The sequence below is a fragment of the Colossoma macropomum genome, unplaced genomic scaffold (genome assembly GCF_904425465.1).
Source record: "Colossoma macropomum unplaced genomic scaffold, Colossoma_macropomum, whole genome shotgun sequence".
NCBI classification, from domain to species: domain Eukaryota; kingdom Metazoa; phylum Chordata; class Actinopteri; order Characiformes; family Serrasalmidae; genus Colossoma; species Colossoma macropomum.
In genome coordinates, this window is record NW_023494804.1 from 36,669,446 (window position 1) to 36,687,810 (window position 18,365).

At 38.6% G+C, this 18,365-nt stretch overlaps 1 protein-coding gene across 1 annotated transcript; it reads left to right on the forward strand.

Annotated features, from left to right (window-relative positions):
* On the forward strand, positions 1–18,239 carry prrc1 (proline-rich coiled-coil 1). Its single transcript, XM_036594774.1, has 9 exons — positions 1–100; positions 4,325–4,433; positions 6,886–7,311; positions 8,416–8,561; positions 8,768–8,870; positions 9,008–9,171; positions 10,785–10,888; positions 12,500–12,602; positions 15,388–18,239. The coding sequence occupies exons 2-9, from the start codon at positions 4,337–4,339 to the stop codon at positions 15,595–15,597; spliced, it is 1,353 nt and encodes a 450-aa protein (XP_036450667.1). The 5' UTR covers positions 1–100; positions 4,325–4,336; the 3' UTR covers positions 15,598–18,239.
* Positions 18,240–18,365: the final 126 nt, after the last annotated feature.

Below are 18,365 nucleotides of genomic sequence, written 5' to 3' on the forward strand. Positions count from 1 at the left end.
GACGCGGCCATTTTCGACGAGGGTCTGTCGAGTTCGGCTCCGGAGCTGCTGGATGTAATTTCGTCTTCTGTCAGTTTGGTTGAGAAAACAGAAGTGCCAGGTAGGAGTGAGTCACAGCCCGTATTGGAGCGCTTAAACAGACTGTCCTGTCCGTTTACCGCTGCTGTCAGTCCAAGCTTGTTGGCGAGCTGCTGAGTAACCGGAGCTAAACGGCTAACGAGGAGCTCAGTGGGAGGGAGTCGAACTCTTAGCTAACATGCTAACGCTAGCTAACTACACTCAATAGCTCTTTACTTGATGGCGTTATTCTGATATGTGTCATGGTTTCCAGTAATGTTAGCTGTATTCGCTGTATTGACCGGCTTGTAGGCTGAAACGCAGCTTTGAAGTCGCCTCCACCGAAGTAACGTTAGCTAACAGTTGAGTTAGCTTACCTAGCTACCCACTTAAACCTAAACCAAGTGAACCTGTTCTTCTCACTGTCCTCAGTCTGCCTTCTGGCTCGCTAACGTTGGGTAGGTAACTTCAAATTAGTGTGATCTTTACAGTTTGATCATGTCTGCGTTTATTCAGTAACTAAAAGTAGAGCTGACCGTCATATTTTACTAGCTGAGTGCTGAAACAGCTCAAACAGTGATTACAGTGCACACAGAGCTAACGTTGCTGCTCGGTGGGCTGATCTGATCTTAAGTGTTGAAGACGTGGCAGCAGCACACAAGCCTGACTTGCTTTCAGGCTGCCAGCTACGCTACGGATTACAGAAGTAAAATTGCGCTTTATTCCAAAAGATACCTGGCTTTACTGCTTTCTGTGAAAGAGCTACAATGGTAGCTAGCTGTTGTAGTAGATGCAACAAGTAATTGAAGCTCTCCTATTGTGAACGGCATCTCAGTAAAGACAGCTCTGTATGCATTGCCACATGATTATCACCGTAAACAAGACTCTTTCTGTGTAAATTGTGTGTAGGCTATAGATCCTGCATTGTGCATGTGTTAGGTTTGTGAATAACTACGCCTCTGTGAAGCAGGTGTGTAGCTAGAACTTTTAAAACTAGGGTTGCCAGATAAGACCCAGAAATGTTATTGGGGTGGCAAACTGTTAAGAAACATATAAATAAAATAGCATTGTTTTTTCTCTGTATACAACCAGGCATGTCTGTCATTTCCAGATGAATAAAATAGGACATCCACACAACTATTGCTGAAAGTAAACTGGAGGCAAAGCTGTGTTGTTGTGAAATATTTTAGTAATTCATGAGGAAATTATGTATTTGAATCAAGTAAATTACATATATCACTTTTATCAGTGTACTTTAAGTTTTAAAAAAAACATTTCGTATCAGATGGGCCATAGAAGTTCATTCATAGAGCTTTTCTTAGGTTGCATTCTTTACAGATTATACATGAGTGTAATGATTAGAAGGCTAATCAGACAGCACTGTATAAGGTAACCTACAACACATACATGTGTTAAACTGTGAAAAGAAATGAATGATTTATAGCTGACAAATTTTTGATAGTTAACACTTCTTACCATCAGTAGCCTACTATATAATGTAGTTTAGAGCAGCACTGCCAAAGAGACCCAGCGCACATTCACTCACCCGTTTCCTGAGTAAATTAGCTTGTCACAGCAAGATATGCTAATTATTAAATGTAGCATCTCTTATAGCTGATTAGTAACTATTTTATTGATGATGGCTGACTGTCATGTTTCATAACTGGGGTGGCTTCATTCCAGGGTGGCACTGGTCACCCACTGGCTACGCCTCTGCTGTGAAGATCATTATTAAGTTAGTGTAACTTTTATTCTCATCTATGATGTCCATCAAATCGGGGTGTAACAATGCTCATATTATCAGGTTTGATATGATGTTTTATTTCTGAGGTCAAGATTAGAGTTGATATTTTGTATCTATAAAAATTTAATATGCATAACGATACTGGAATCTTATCAGTATTTGCAGATTATCTCTTAAAATACTAGCATCAGATCAGTGTTTGGATTTGATCGATATTTCAAACCAGTATTTGGTGACTTGTTTGTGGTACTCTGGTATTACGGCCTACTGTACTACAGTGTCTGCATTTTATTCACTTTACTGCTGTTGTAACCTTATAGAAATAAATGTTATATTCCCCCAAAATGCTAATCCAGGTAGATGTAGTCTTGCTTGCTATGTTTTATAAATTTTATTGGTATCTGCCCACAGTGCTTATATTGGTGTGCCTTTTATAATGAAAAATTGCAATGAAGCACGACAGTGTGCAAAAAAGTTATCTTACAACATTGCAACTGAAGAACACAAACAACAAACAACACAGAAACCTGTTGTACAGCATGTCTCTACTTTCAACCCACCAACATTGAAGTATTAACATGTCACAAACGCACAATTAAAATATATGCAAAATCTGCTGAGTCTGACACTAAGCATTAACTGTTAGTGTTACTCTTAATATTCATATGTTTCGTGCAAAGATGTTAAATGACAGACCCTCAGAAGAGAGACTAAGGGGTGTGTTGGTGATACAGTTTTAGATTTCAATACACTGTGTTTGTTTGGACCTTTTTTTTTTTTTCAACACTATATTGAAATGGTTCAACCCTTAACGTTAAACAACAAACTAAAACACAAACCCCAACTTGCCTTTTCCATGTGCTTAACATTTGAATTCCTGGTTTCCTAAAAAAACTTTAGGCATTATAATTGTCAAAGTAAGGACTATGTTATGATAATTTGTTTCATACCTAACCACCTACTTACATAGATGTGATGTAGTCTTCGAAGTAAGCTAGATTTTAAATACCTTGTATTGTGTTACATATGAAATTTAAATTTATTTAAGTCTTGAATGTTGCTCTATGTGATGCTAATACAGAATTATTCAAACTAGGGAGTCGTCAATTCCGATGCTGGAATCGGGCATCGGGACAGTACTGCACTAATTTACCCCCACTCATAAAAATTCACTGATACAAACTTTCTGATACCCAGTTATACAGTGTGACATAAGCCGAGTGCCATGCTAATGGATAAACTACTCGGAAACAAAACGAAACTGGTAGTGAAGTCAGACAAACACAGTCCCAACTGCTTCCCCAATACAGATGGAGACACATATGCCAGCTGAACAGAGATGAAGAAAGTCGACATTTCCTACCAAAGTCTGTATATGCTGACCGTACTCTGTTTGACTGAACAAAACTGCAAGGTTAATGCAGTGATTATTAAACTGTCTTTGTAAAATAGGCTGTAGAAAGAGCGTATTGTCCTACAGTGTATATTTCAGTGCTCACTGTTAGCAGCACTGCTGTATCAGTTTCTTGTTCAGTACTGGGTGTGCATTGTGTTATTTTGGATGAAACAGACAGACCTGTCTGTAGAGGCTGTGTTTCACGTAGCATGGATGGTGCGTTTTCGTACAGTGTGAGTATATAAATTGTAGGTTTTGTCTGTACATGATGGTCTATTTAAATGTGTGGTGTGAGTCACCATAGAACTATACTGTCTGGCTGTAGAAGACATTAAACTACAGCTCAACCAGCCAAACAAAAGATTTCAGATGTAAAACTCCACAAGTAAGCTCCTCAAATGCATTAGTAATTAAATAATAAAATTGTAATTTTTGCTGTCACTGTGCTACAGAGGCTGTGGTTGAAAGAGACAGATGAGGAGCATCGAAACTATAAAACATACTTCACTTACAGCTGTGCATTCAAAATCAGCTAGATTTTAATAATTGTAGGTTACTCTGTATGGTATCAGACTTGGTATCGGCGAGTACTAAAAAATATGTTTTTGTACTTGGACTGAGAAAAATGATATCAATTCATCCCTATTTCAACGCATTTGATTAAAATGAATGAATTGCTCAGATCTGATTCAAAGTTTTAAAACCTGGGTTTCATAGTGACCTGACATCACATAGGCTAGTGGTGTTATAAACGGACAGCTCCGTTAAAAGCAAAATATGTTCAATTCCTGGACATTACATATGTATATTTTGTGTGCATAGAATAGAGTTTTAAAGCTTGAAAGCTATTAGTGTAATGTGTGTGGATTTACAGAGAAATATAAATAATCTATTCTAAACTATTTAATTACATAATTCAGCTGCTGTGAAGAATTCTAAAAAAGTTAAACCTCATTAGGGTTGAGGCCAAAAAAGGGTCTTAATGCCAAAAGACAATGACAATGAATGAAACCTGGCCTAAGCTACTCATATGAGTCAAACAGCAAGTGCGAGGGAGCAATGCAGAGTGTTTGTCTGCAACTGTTAGCACAGGCTGAATTGCTATCTTTTTTTCTTCACCACCACAGACAGGATTAAAGATGATGGAAGAGAGTGGAATAGAGACTACCCCACCAACCACTCCTCCACCTCCCCTCAGTGCGGCTGCCGCCGTCAGACCTCCTCCTCTCACAGTGGGTAAGGCCTATGCAGAGCTGGTGCCTTATGTCAAGGGAAATCAAGTGAGATATTTAGTTCGAAAGTTATGGTAGAGCACCATCCGTCATAGAGACAGTGTTTCGTCACAGTGGAATTTTTTGTTGTTGGTCCACTAATCAAATCTACAGACTTTGATTGTTGATGGAAAATGCCAAACATCAGGTACAAACTTTTTTTCTTTTTCCACCAGAATCAAATCTAGCAGTCCAGAATTGCAGTTGCATTTTTACATCCCTAGAATTAATTTATAAGCTGTTGCCATGTAAATCTAGACTGTCGTGTAAACTTATCTTGCATAAATGTTTGATTTAGGAATGTGAATCTGGTAAGCCTCCAAAGCAAATGGCATGTTCTTCTGTATTTTGCATATCCCTCTAGATGTGTCCTTTGTCTAAACTTAGCCCTTTCAGGTTTCAAAGTCTTTGTCAAACTTGACCCTGTAGTTCAGAATGGCAATTAAAAAATGCAGCACATTAAGGAAACGTAGTGCAGAGTCTATTACAATTTGTAATACACAGTCACACATGCACACACAGCCTCCTCATGCCTCCTCCTTATACGGTTAGCACTGTTTTTCTTTTACACACACAGACACACTGTCCACAGAAACTAAATATTTCTTGCAGGAAAGAAAATCCAGACCTATCTGGGTAGGGATGATACTGATATAAGGGTCCTGTGCAGGACACAGCCCACATTTCTCCCTGCGTATTCCAATCTGCTGCCTCCATAATGGATAAAAGGAGATTCACAGTCTATGAAATCCATGAAATCATAGATCAAGAAGATGGTCTGGATTTACAATATGTTAATAGTAAAATAAAAGAAGAGGCATTCGAAACTGAGGGCAATGTTGAAATCAATTAAGTATGTGAGGAATTATCTTATAAGTAAACTGATGTGCAGCAAAATGCTAAAAGGGAGGCATTTATGTATAAATTATCCAAATATTGTTGTCCTCACCCCCTCTGAACCTTGGGGTAAAATGGCACCTCAAAATAGACTGACCCAGATTGACCCAGGGCCCACAAGATCTTTAGGAACAATGAGTAAAACTGTTTTGGTTTCGTTTGTTACATAAGGTTCAACTTTGACCCATAACATAAAAGTTGTAAATTTATTCATAATATAATGTCATCAGCATATATTAACTGTGTTAATATTAACTGTGTAACTATAATCTGTGAAGTGCATCCCTGCTAAAATTAGATACGCTAGTAGAATATACGGCTCCTACATTCAAAATAGCAATGTAAACTTGTATAATGCTTGTGTTTTGTAATGAAAATGAACATCCTGTTTTAGAGCAAATAAGATAAACGCGAACAGTAAAATAGAATAAAATACATTAATCTCTAAGTTGTTGATGGGTAAGTAGTTGGCAAGTAGGGTCAACTGAAATTATAGATGTTCTAGGACTGTTTTGAGGTGATTTAGCCATACGGGTAGAAAATTGACCTGCAAACATCAATGATGTAACTGATTTGCAAACGTGTTAGGAGGGTAAGATTCCTGAGGATAATTTTTCAAGCAGGTAATGAATGTCCAGCAGCTATAGGGCAAGAGCAAGTCCCAGTAGGGTTTAACAGTAAGAGATGTTTGACTTAGGGCGCATTTATGCAAATGTGCCTGGTAATCAGCTGACTAACTTTGAAGAGACCTTCACAGCAGCACTCCCTCTCAGGAATAATTGTAGCTTTGGGCGATATATTCCCAGCTGATGTTACTGTGTGACACAGGCAACAGTTACAGCATTGTTATTTACACCCACAATGTCATCTCAATGCCCGAAATATCCATTTGTTATTGCCAGTAGCTAACTATTAATAAGGCTCCTAATGCTTAGCGTGTCTTCGGTGGACGCTTACTGAGATAAAACAGGAGCCTCATGTCCTTTTAAGGTGTAGCAGTATTTTATTATTATTATTTTCATGCAAGGTCATTGTGATCGTGTACAGCTAGATAAATGGAGAAAGCGTGTCATCACAAAAATAGATGTTCTTGCATAGTGTTTGCACTTTGGTGAGTGTTGCGTAGGTTTTATTACATTTTAATATCAGCCATTTGATAAATGAGTAGGAAACTGGTGAGGGGGAAAAAGCCTGTATCTAAAATGTTTTCCAAAAACAGCAAAAATCTAATACACAACCTTTACATTATGTGTAGTGGTTCTTTAAACTGGAAAAGGATTTCATCTTTCTTCACCTCACACATGTCATTTACATAAATGATTGTTTAAAAAACATTTACTGAAAGATTGTTCAGTAAATGGTTATTTTATGGTGCCGCTCCCACAAACCTTTTTTTGTCATCTTTATTAATAAGAGTGTGGATACAGAGTAATTTACTGACATTACTGAATAAAACATCTTAAGATTAGCTACTGAATAATAAGCTTGCAGGTTGTTAACACCATTTGTCCTCTTTTTAGGTCTGTCCAATCCCCTGACCCTTCCCAGCACCACAGGCATTTCCAACTTTGCCCCAGAAGGCTTCTCCACCCCAGTACGCCCCGCAGCAGTGACTTCCACCCTGCCTCCCATGCAGTCCTCTGCCCCTCCTCCATTTTCCCTCAGCCCCATGAACCCTCTGTCCACAGCCTCCCCAGCCCCTGCTCCTCCACTTGGTGGGGGTGTGCCTTACAGCAGCCCTATGGTCCCCTTCACCTCCCCCACTCTTCCACCTCCCCTTGGCTCCACTGCCCCTCCTCCAGGCCCGGTTCTCTCTGCCCCACCCATGGGGCCACCCACCACCGGCTTCACTACGAGTGCAGGCTATGACATCACACGCGGACATGCTGGTCGCACGCCACAGACGCCGCTGATGCCTAGTTTCTCTAGTGCTCCCCCCATGCCAGGTAAGACAGTCATGTCAGATTTATTCTTTAGCTGACATTAACTGTGTTGCGTACAGTACTATGCAGAGACTACTCTTTATTTATTTTATTCATTTCTGGTCAGAATGGCCATTTAAATAGAGATATTTCTGAGGATGGTATAAGATCATTAACTTGCGTAAGGAAGGGAAATAAGTAAAGGTTGTGGTTGAGTAAAAAAAATAGTAAAATAAAAGATATTGAGAAAATAGGACTCTGACCTGGTAGTCCACCAAAACTGCCATCATCAGATAAGTAGTGCTGAAAGCTTTCGTCTTTGAGAGACCTCTACTCTTGCTTCAGATCAGTTAAAATCAGAAAATTATCCCTACAGATTTCTTTGAAAAACTGAAAGAAAAAATTTAAAAAGTTGTGCTTAATGGTTGTTTTGACTGGAAATGGAATATGAAATAAAGTAATACCACTGTCAAAAACAAATCACTAAGGTGCCTTTAGATTTTTTTCTCTTCTGTTTTTCTTCATACCTTACTTTGAACATACACCTTCAGGCAGTGTAGATGATACTGATGCAGTGATTCATTGATTCTCCTACAGTACAATGCATTATAAATTCACTCTATATCCATTAAAACAAGTGGAGTAAAAACAGTGTATTGCGAGCAACAGGCAATAGATGATATTTGTCATTTGTAATGTATCCTGAGGTGGGTGGTGTGATGCAGAAAGCACAGGGTCAGGAGAGCTAAATTGGAGGCTATTATCTGAATGACTGAGTGGAGGGCACTGGAACTAAGCCTACCAATTTCAACCAAGCTGTAGCTGTCAGCTCAGAGCCACTCTCATCAGCAGAGCAGGGAGCTGCCAGCCACTGCCCCGGCTCTGAAACGCCCGCAATTTATTTGTGCGCTACAGGAGAGAACTGTTGAAGTAAATAGTCATGGAGAGCTGAACGACATTCAAAAGTTCTGTGAAGCATTTGATTAATGCTACTTGCAAGGTCAAAACTACTTTTAACAGATTAATTTTTTTTTCTGTGCCATTTGTGTCACACTCATAATAACAGATGTCAGTAGAAAGCCTGTTTTTGTTCTTCCTCATATAAATTATGTCATGGCTGGTGTTTAGGTGTGGTTACCAACCCAATGATGCAACAGCCAGTCATGTCAGGTGGTTTGGAGGTGAGCTCCCCCATAACCTTCCCAGAGGACCATGAGGATCCGAGAGCCGTCCATGAAATCAGTTCTGGAGGAGGAATATGGGGCTTCATCAAGGTAGTGAGCCACTTTTAGTTGAGAAAAACAACTCTCTCTATTTAAGGGATGAAAAGCAAAAGCTGACTCTGCGAAACTTAAACCTGCTCAAGCACATTAGAACCATAGGCTTATTCTCACTCATTTTGTAATTCAAACTAAGGCTTTTTTAAGTGATGGGGTTCTGCTGGATTAGTTCCAACCTCATTAATTTGACTTTGTTTCAGGGTGTTGCTGGTAACCCCATGGTGAAGACAGTCCTCGACAAGACCAAGCACTCCGTGGAGTCCATGATCACTACACTAGACCCTGGAATGGCTCCATACATTAGTAAGCACAGTTTTTTCAATATGCTTCATAGCCAGAGCTATTCATTATACAGTAGTGATGTTTTCTGAAAGGCCCTTTAGAACAGAACCATGCCAAGTAATGATTTGACAAAGTAAATGTGCATGTGGCTGTTACAGAATCAGGCGGTGATGTGGACGTTGTGGTGACGTCTGATAAGGAAGTTAAAGTGGGAGCAGTACGTGATGCCTTCCAGGAGGTGTTCGGCATGGCCATGGTGACTGGAGAGGCAGGCCAATCCAACATTGCTCCTCAGCCAGTGGGCTATGCAGCAGGAGTGAAGGTGAGATGCTACTTCTGTATCTTTCAGATCTTCCAGAGGTGCCACCTATTTCAGTACCAGTTTTAACAAGACCTCATCCACCTACCATTTTCATTTTCACTTGGGGGGAATCCCCAATGCCATTTTTAGGGCCACTCCATTACTTAATTAGCTTAAGTGTAGGGTGTTAAATGAGCCCTCGGAGTGGCAAGGAATTGACTGAACACAAGTGTTGACTTCAACAGCAGAAGTCATTGCATCTGATCACTTTTCAAATTCGAAAGTAATGGCGGACAAAGCTGTTCATAAACCAAAGCTGTAAACTACTTTAAAATGCTCCATGTTTCAAAACTATTACATTTAGTTTGTTGGGCTTTAGGCTATAAACTGCTACATCTGTTACAAATGGTTGCTGATACAACTTTCTCCCTTTACTCAGGCAGCCAGCCAACTCACGTCTCAAAAAAAACAGTTTTGCATTGCAAAGTTTGCATGGCTAGCTGATTAGCTCGCTGAGGCTAACACGTGGTGGGCAAAAGTGTTCTTATTGAATAACAGACCACCTGTGACGCATAGGAATGTGAATGGGTACTTGAACACTCAGCTAACCATTTAAGGTGCCCGTATAATAATACTAAATACTGAAAGCACTAAAATGAGTGTAACGCAACAATTTTGCTTCTATTTACAAATAAGTATGGTATGTTATACTTTGCTAGTAGGAAACACAAGTTACTGAATGTGAGTGCATTGTCAAAGACTGAGAAGACAGAGATAACATAGCTATCACTAACAAGACTAGCTACTATAGCTGGTTTAGATGCAATGAAAAGGTCCACCTATATTTCTGACAAATAAGGTGTTGGCACCTTGTCCACTGAGAAGAAAATACAAATACCTTGTGTTGAAGACAATAAATCCTCATCAGCATCCCAAGCGATGCTAGTTAGCTCTGTTAGTTCATTAGCTCATCTGAAGAGGCTGAAGAGGCAGCCTCTGTTACTCTGTTATCCATTACTCTGTTAAACTAACACTTTTCAAGTGTATTCCTCCACGGACTGCTGTATTTTTGTGCAACACCAGTGCTAGAACCTAAAAAGGTAAGCCTCTGGCCCTACGTAGCTTGCGGCCAAAGTCTGTTTTTTTATTATTATTCATTTATTTATTTAGCTATTGTTTTCTTTCCCTCAGAGTTAACCAGATATCTGTTCATGAACTTATACATGTACATGAACATTAAAAGTAGTCAGAATTCGCATGCATAATAAAATGTTGTTATACTGTAGGTGCTGTACTTTACTACTTTTCTACAGAGGCACACTGTTTCACAACAGTTAAGTTAAGCTCCAACCAGAGTCTAACAAGCTGTCCTGCCCCTAAGGCAACACTTAAGGCATCTAATCCAGCCAGTCAAGGACTTATGAAGAAGTTAACTGGAGCCAGTGTGGCAGATTACAGTTGGAGCTAGACTTTGCAGGAAAGTAAAGAGGTTAAAATGTTTTTGCTGTTTGGCAAGTCGTTTTTAAGAAAATTGTACAGGATAAGGTCTACAATGTGGTATTATTTATTCACTTTTCTAGCCCTATATGGAGCTGCTGAGTGGTATATAAATACATGTATTTCTCCATCTACAGGGAGCCCAGGAGCGCATCGACAGTCTACGGCGTGCTGCCGTAATCCATGAGAAACAGCCTGTGGTGTCTGTGGAGAATTTCATAGCTGAGCTCTTTCCAGACAAGTAAGTGCAGGAAGAATCCTCAAATCTTTACCTTGTTTCCTTTTCAGATCATACATACAGTGGCATGCAAAAGTTTGGGCACCACAGTCAGAATTTCTGTGACTCTGTATAGCTAAGCAAGTAAAGGGCATAAAGCTAAAGATGATGTATTTGTGGGCATCATTTATTTTAATTTTCAGAGTGCTAGGCAGCTGCTTAGAGGAGCCCATGGCTGCTGATTGTTGGGACAAGATTTAAGGAGTCAGAGTATTAAAAAGGCTTTGAAATGTAACTTTTTAAAATCACCTGGCCTTTCCTAACAATGATTGTGAACAAGCCAAAGCCCTAACAAGCTAATTAAGGTCTGAGACCTTGGTAAAAGTTATCGGAGAGATCAAATGTCTTGGGGTGCTCAAAATTTTGCATGGTGCTACTTTCCTTTTTTCGCTCCCACAGTTTTACAAAGCAAAAACGGTACACTATTCTTATGGCAAATGTTGAAAAGAATATTTCCTCTAACTTTAAACCTGTTGGAAATCTGGTCATATTTTACTCGTTTAGCTATTTGCAGTAACAGAAATTTTGACCAGTGGTACCCAGTGTTTTGCATGCCACTGTAATATAGTTCAATTTTGACATTTCTTTATTCTCTGCATCTGTCCTGTCCAGTGACTTTGGTTCCCCTATTGCCCTTATTGTGAGTAGTTCCATTTGGTAAAATTTTTATGTGTGTGGAACCTCTCAAGGGGACACATAAATAGCCAAATTACTTGTCATCCTTACAGAAAGTGTATTTATCACCGCTTTTGCTTACAGTGACATTAAGAATTCAAAGATGTCAGGTTTGTTATGACTTGAAAAATAGTTTGGTGTCTTAAATCTTAGTCTCAGTTTAGATGACACGACTTGTACCGGGTCCAAGAATCTGACTCCGTGTTTAGCTGGAGGACACGGTGGAAGGTTGTAGCGTGAAGGTCTGCTGTCTGAGGTGGTGGGGCTGTCGCTCTGAAGTGTAGGGAGAATACTAATGCAAGGTCCGAGGCTGTGAGTAGCATAAAAAAAAAAAGATGTGGTAAGCAAGGCCGAGATCAGCCACCCTGATCTGGCCTGATCTGGCTTCTCTTATCTTCAAAGAGCAGAATCCCGCCACTCGCTGGAACAGCACCTCACAGATTGACCATGTGGCTGTTAAATCAGGGCTGGGTCGCCTGAATTGGAGAAAGCCTGAGAGACTATGACTGTTTCTGTTTCTCCAGCTTCAATTACTGCGGCTGTGTAATGTTGAATGGTCACATTTAGAGGCTTTTCCCAGAGGCCTGGCTTAATTAAAGTGTGGGCAGACAACACACCATCACCTTTTGTATTTGTTTTCTGTTATTCTTCTTCCCAGCCTAAAGGCAGGGTGTAAGGGAATTGCTTTAATGGAAGAAATAGCATCTACACTTAAGTACTTGCTAGTAGTAGTCGTTTCAGTATGGTACCAATTCAGTAGTTTTATTATGATTGTAGTTTTTGTTCCAGATGTATTTCTTTCACTCTGCTCTCATTTGTCATTGGCATAGTACTGCCCTTGTTTGCCCTGGGGTATTATTGATGCCTATGTTTTGATATATTTGCAATGCTCTCTGTTAGGTGGTTTGACATTGGGTGTTTAATTCTGGATGACCCTGGCAATGGCATCCACATCGAGACTTTCACACAGGCTACTCCTGTGGCTCTGGAGCACGTACAACAGGTAAGAGTTGTTACTCATGCAGCTGACACTCCACTTTGGGTGACTGTCTTTAATTAAACCCTACATTATCCAAAAGCTATTTGACACTGTATAAATGTGTTAAACTGCACGGCCGGAAATATCACAGGCTTGTCATGTTGAGTAGTGATGCTGGCCACAGCTGTCTCCCTGACAGCCCTGCCTGAGTGCGTGGTGTTGTATCATTCGTTTGAACTGCTATACAGCCTTGTTTGAAACTTCACCTGCCAAACTGTCCAATGACTCAGCAATTAAAAAGCACTTTGTCTCATCAAGCTCTCAGATCTCCTTTACATTTGAGGTAGTGAATTTTAAGAGATTAAATAGAGCAACATCCCACTATTACTTAACACGGCCATTTTTTTTTTTTCACCAACACTCACTGAAGGCTATTTAAAAAAGCTGATGTTCCTTTACACATTCGGTTCACATTTAATGGCTTTGATGTTGTCATATGTTTGTAAGCTGTATGAACCTGAAATTACATTAAGGCTCTTAAAAGATTAAAAAGTTAACTAGGCAAACACTTGACATCAGTGGCGATGAGCTCAGATATTATTAATGTTGCGCTGCAGTTTTCAGTGCCTTACAGATGTCAAGTCAGTGCACTGTGGAAGCATGATCAAAAGGCATGCATGTTGAAAAGACATGTTAAAAGATGTTAAGAGAGAGTGTAAAAGCAGATCACTTTAAATATATAAATAAATAGATAAAGAGAGCAAAAAATAAAATATCTGTTGTCAGCAAAAGGAAAACAATAGTTATGAGGAAAGAGACAGTAAAAAAAAAAGAGAAATTTGATTATACTTGTAAAATAAACAGTAAAGTCAAATGAATACGTTTCAGAGTAGTGATACACCAAAATGAAAAGTCTTAACCAAAACTGAAATTCAGGACACACTTGGCTATAAACCAAAAACTGACAGGACAGCGCTCTTTTATATATAATTTGCAGTGATATTTAGATTGTTAATTTAACGTAATAATGCTGACATGTCTTCAGAGGTAAAAATCGCCATGTTGAGAAAGAGAACTAGAGGAGTAATTTAATTTAATGAGCTTTATAAATAATATTAAATATAAAATGTATTAAAATATAGTTCATTATTGCTCTAAGGCATCTGATGCTGAATTCCAGAGGGCCTGAGCTTTAACAGAGGAAACATTTTTTTTTTAAATATGTAAAACATGGACGTAGCAGTCTTCTCTAGCAGGGGGCACCGTTATTATTCAAGTCGCTTTTGTGTTCCTTGTTTAGAAAAGAAACAGCCATAAACTCACATCAGCAGGATCTAACAAAATCAAAACAAGAGGTAAAAAGTTTACCAACAGATATTAACCTGCTAATCTTCCTTATGTGATTTCCATGAAAAAATTTGTTAAATCAGTTAATGCTGAGTATGTAAGCTAAAGGCAGTATGTAAGCTAAAGGCAGCACTGAACAAGAGAGCGACGAAAACAGACAGCATTTTTAACTACATCTAATTTTCATTATCATTAAGATTTATTTGTTTAGTCTTATAGTACGCCACTTGATTCGTCTTTTGTCATCCGTTTAATCTTTTGCTTTTTTTGGCCAATTTTATTTTCTTCCCATTTCAGTTGCCAAGATTTCAGTCCATCTCTAGTAAAAAAAAGTATAGTTTAACCCATCTTTTAAAACCCAAGAGACTGTATCTGGCCAAAATAAAAAGGAGGTTTCATGCATATAATGATTCAGTTGTTAAGTTGGAGCAAAAGGATCACTGATAAATGGCACTCAGTGTTTATTCACAGGGTTGGGATGTAACGGAATACGAGTATCGGAAATGCATATTCAGAATGCAGAAATGAAGTATCTGTATTCAGTCCAAACTATATTTTGTAAAGGCAATATTCAGAATACAGTTACTTTTTGTGTTTTTAGGAGAATACTTTTAGATTGCCCACTAAATAAAAAAAAATACCATCTTCAAAAGAAACACCATCAATACTTGTTTATTTACTATTTTAGAATGAACATTTAGAAATGTAGCAAACATGCTCATTAGACGAACTCTAAAGAGGACCTCAGTTAACAGCTTCTTTAAAAACTGAAGTTCCTACTAACGCTTGAGTAGACTGATAAGCCAACATAATGATCAGTTATTCATTTGAGCATTACTAAACTCTTTTAAGGGATGATCAAATGAATAATCCCCCCAGTAGTGGACATGTTTGTGAGTGGAAAGTTCTGCTCAGGAGATTATGGGAGCAGCTGTGAACTGAAACTGGCAAGGAGATAAAAGAGTTAAGAATGTTCAGAAATGTATTTCAAGAAACAGAATAATTACATGAAGAAAACTGACAACCAGTAACAGCGAGGAACAGTATGAATTAAAAAAGATTTCCAGTGTGCCTTTCAAGGATTTATTGTTAATGTATTATGAATACATTACTTTTTTATGTGTTGTAATGGAATACATTACTGAGTACATTCGGGACAGTGTATTCAGTATTCAGCCATCAGTATTTACCAATATTTTGCCTAACCTTGGTTATTCCTGCCTCATTCAGTTTATTCGTTTTTCGTTACGGTGCAGTAGCCAAGCAGGTTTCAGTCCTCTGCTGTCACTGTGTGTGTGTTGGATGTGTAATTGAGAAAATGCAATAACAATAAAACGTATTAAGCTCTCAGTGACTTTGAGGATCGTGAAGTGTTTGTGTATCATTGTCATTATCCTGCTCTTTCTTGTGCTCCTTTTCCCTAGTGGTCATAAATTGATGTCTGTTCATTATGATCCTGCAGGCGCAGTCTCTCACTCCTCCAGATTACAGTCTGCGCTGGTCTGGCCTGCTCGTGACCGTGGGAGAGGTGTTGGAGAGGAATATACCCAATGTTAGCCGTACAGACTGGCACCAGGCCTTCACTGGCATGTCCCGCAGACAGATGATCTATAGTGCCGCCAAGGCTCTGGCTGGCACATACAAACTGCGGCTTCCCCCCAGGACGGTATGAGTTCACATAAACGCCCGTCTCCCCTCAAAGACACACAAACGCCCCATCGCCCCTCTGAGTGGCACACCCATCAGCCAACCTGCAATCAGTTCTTGACATAAGAGGATATGTCACGTCCATTTCTAGTACGTTTTTAATCATGTGAATCATTCTAGTGTTCACTGACTGAGGGACAATAAATGTCAAAAGAGAACTTCTAGTTTGTTGCCTAGTGTCATTACAGACAAAAATTTGGTTAATGCTGCTCAAGAAGTCTGTGCAGTTTTGGTCCTTCTTTCACGCATATGTGTAAAAGCAAGTTATAATTTACCAGTCCATATATGTGCTGTGACTTGTGAGACCTTGAAAGGTATCCTAGGTGATTCCTGATTACCACAAGAGGGCTATATTGAGTAAGTATATAGACTTTCTGGGAAAAGAGCACAATGTATTACCACCTTTGGACCAAGAAGAGCCCATTGCACAGTGTAGCATATTGTACTAAAATAACATTGACATCCCAATCTAAGTACCAGAAAGAGGATACTGGTAGCAGTTATTAGTATTCCATACCCTGTTATAATATACAAGATTATTTATAGCTTATTATAGATTCAGTACTGAAGAAGGACTGATGTAATTTACAGAAAATAAAAGGAATGTGTTGCAGGATTTGTTTAATAGTTTCATAGCTGTTGTAAAAGAATGATTTCATGTCCTCAATTACTGATTTTGATCCTACGTTGATGTGTGTCATGCAGACTATTTATAGCCTATTCTGCTGCGTGGGCCTTTGTTAGTACAGACTATTAATCACACCACGTGTCAGGAATATCCAACAGTCAAATAATGAGCCCAAGACACTTTGGAGTTGAGTGGTTTTATGTCTGTTAGACAAGTTCTTAAAGGAAGCTTTCACAAGAAAACAAGAAAATTTGTTTTTGGACATTGAGCAAAGCGCTGGATGAAATGGAGATAATTAGATTTATTTCACTCTCCCAGGCCTTCACATGTACGAGCATTTTTAAGTGTTAATCATAATATTAATGATGTTGCTTTTATATATGCGTGAAAGTTGGGCTGAATCTGTATTAGTCTACACATTTTTGAACTGGTTCGTAGCATAAGTAGATCTTCAGTGCAGAGGCAAAATCCCTCAGGGAGAGAAGAGGGCTGGCTACCCCTATGAAATATTGATGACCGTTAACATTTGTAAAAGTTTATATTGAGTCCTTGTCACACAGTCTGTCCCCTTGTACATGGTCGCTTGATTTTTATTCAAGATTGTTTTTACCAATGTTTATAAACACGTTGTGCTGTGTAAATAGAGTAAATATGTGGTATTCTGTTACCAAAGGACATGTATACAGCCTCAGTGCAAGAGCTTTTGGTGGATGAGAACTTCTTTCTTTTTGCTTTTTCTTTTTTTGTTTTTTTTTGTTTTTTAACAAATACTTCGGGAATTTTTGTGTTGCTACTTGCCAAATTTCTTGATACGGTTGTTGTTGTTCATAGCATTATCAAACTTGACTAGGATCGCCGTATTCTAGCTTGAAGAGTGCATAATCTAATATTTGCACAAATTGTAAGCCTTAAAGTTTAATATCTTTATTAGTACTGTTTTACATTTCAAGGTATCGTTGGACAGCATTTAATAACTTGGAAATGGAATTTGTTGAACTGATCATTTGGATCAGTGTTATGATGTCACCTTATATTAAAATGTCGTCGCTGTCAGAACAAAACCTGAATGATAACTTCTTGAAGAATGAAAAATATTTAATGGAAGTTATTGTAAGAAGATTATTTCAAGTAATGTTGGACCATTGCTGTTGGTCTGTTTCTCCAGATATTTTAACATGATCTAAAGGGCCACCATAGTTTTCAAATTACTTTAAGACAAAAATGATACAAGGTTTTGTCCTGAGAGTGACAGTATCTAATGATCTAACGTAGTTGGGAATCTTACGTTAATGTACTCAATTTTTTGTGTTAGCTGCATCAAATGTCATCTCAGTGTGTTTTATTTATAGTCCCTCTCCGTTAATGAAAGAGCTAAACTAAATGAACTTTAAACTTGCCGATTCTGCAGATGTTGTCACTACCCAGAAAAACGGTCAACACATTTTCACTGTAAACATTATTCGAAGATAATGTTCCAGTATTACCTTGTGTATAAAATTCAACTCAGTAATCAAACTGTTGAAGCTCATCTGCTTCTATTGATATGAAGGGTTTTTCCTCTCACTCTCTCTGTCAAGTGATGCAACTTATGTAAGCCCAAAGTCCAAAACCTATCTCAGAGTGATACAGAACCATAGGAAAACCAGAAAACTGTGCATGACCTCTGGGAATATTGAAATACAACAGCGGCGAGTTTGTTGAGATGTGAGATGTGTAGTGCTGTAATGTTTTGTGTCAAGGCCAAAATCACTGTCAGGCATGGACAGCAAGATGCGTGATGTAAATGAAGAGATTTGAGAAGATGTAGCATTGTCTCAGAGCATCATAGATGGAAAAACAGCAACATACCTGCCTTTAACATAATGTAATGTGTTTGTATTTCTAAAACAGATAATGGACGTTTGTTCTTAGACGTCCATGGAATTGTACTTCCTAAAGGTGCCTTCTGCCAGCAGAAGAGTAAAGACCTTTTTGGTAAACCTGTCTTGTGTAGTCTATTTTTTGCTTTTTGTGTTGGATTTATTTATTTATTTTTTTTGGTTGAAAGTTTTATGTTTTTAATGAGCACATTCCTCTCAGTGAAGAAATAATAAAATATAAACACC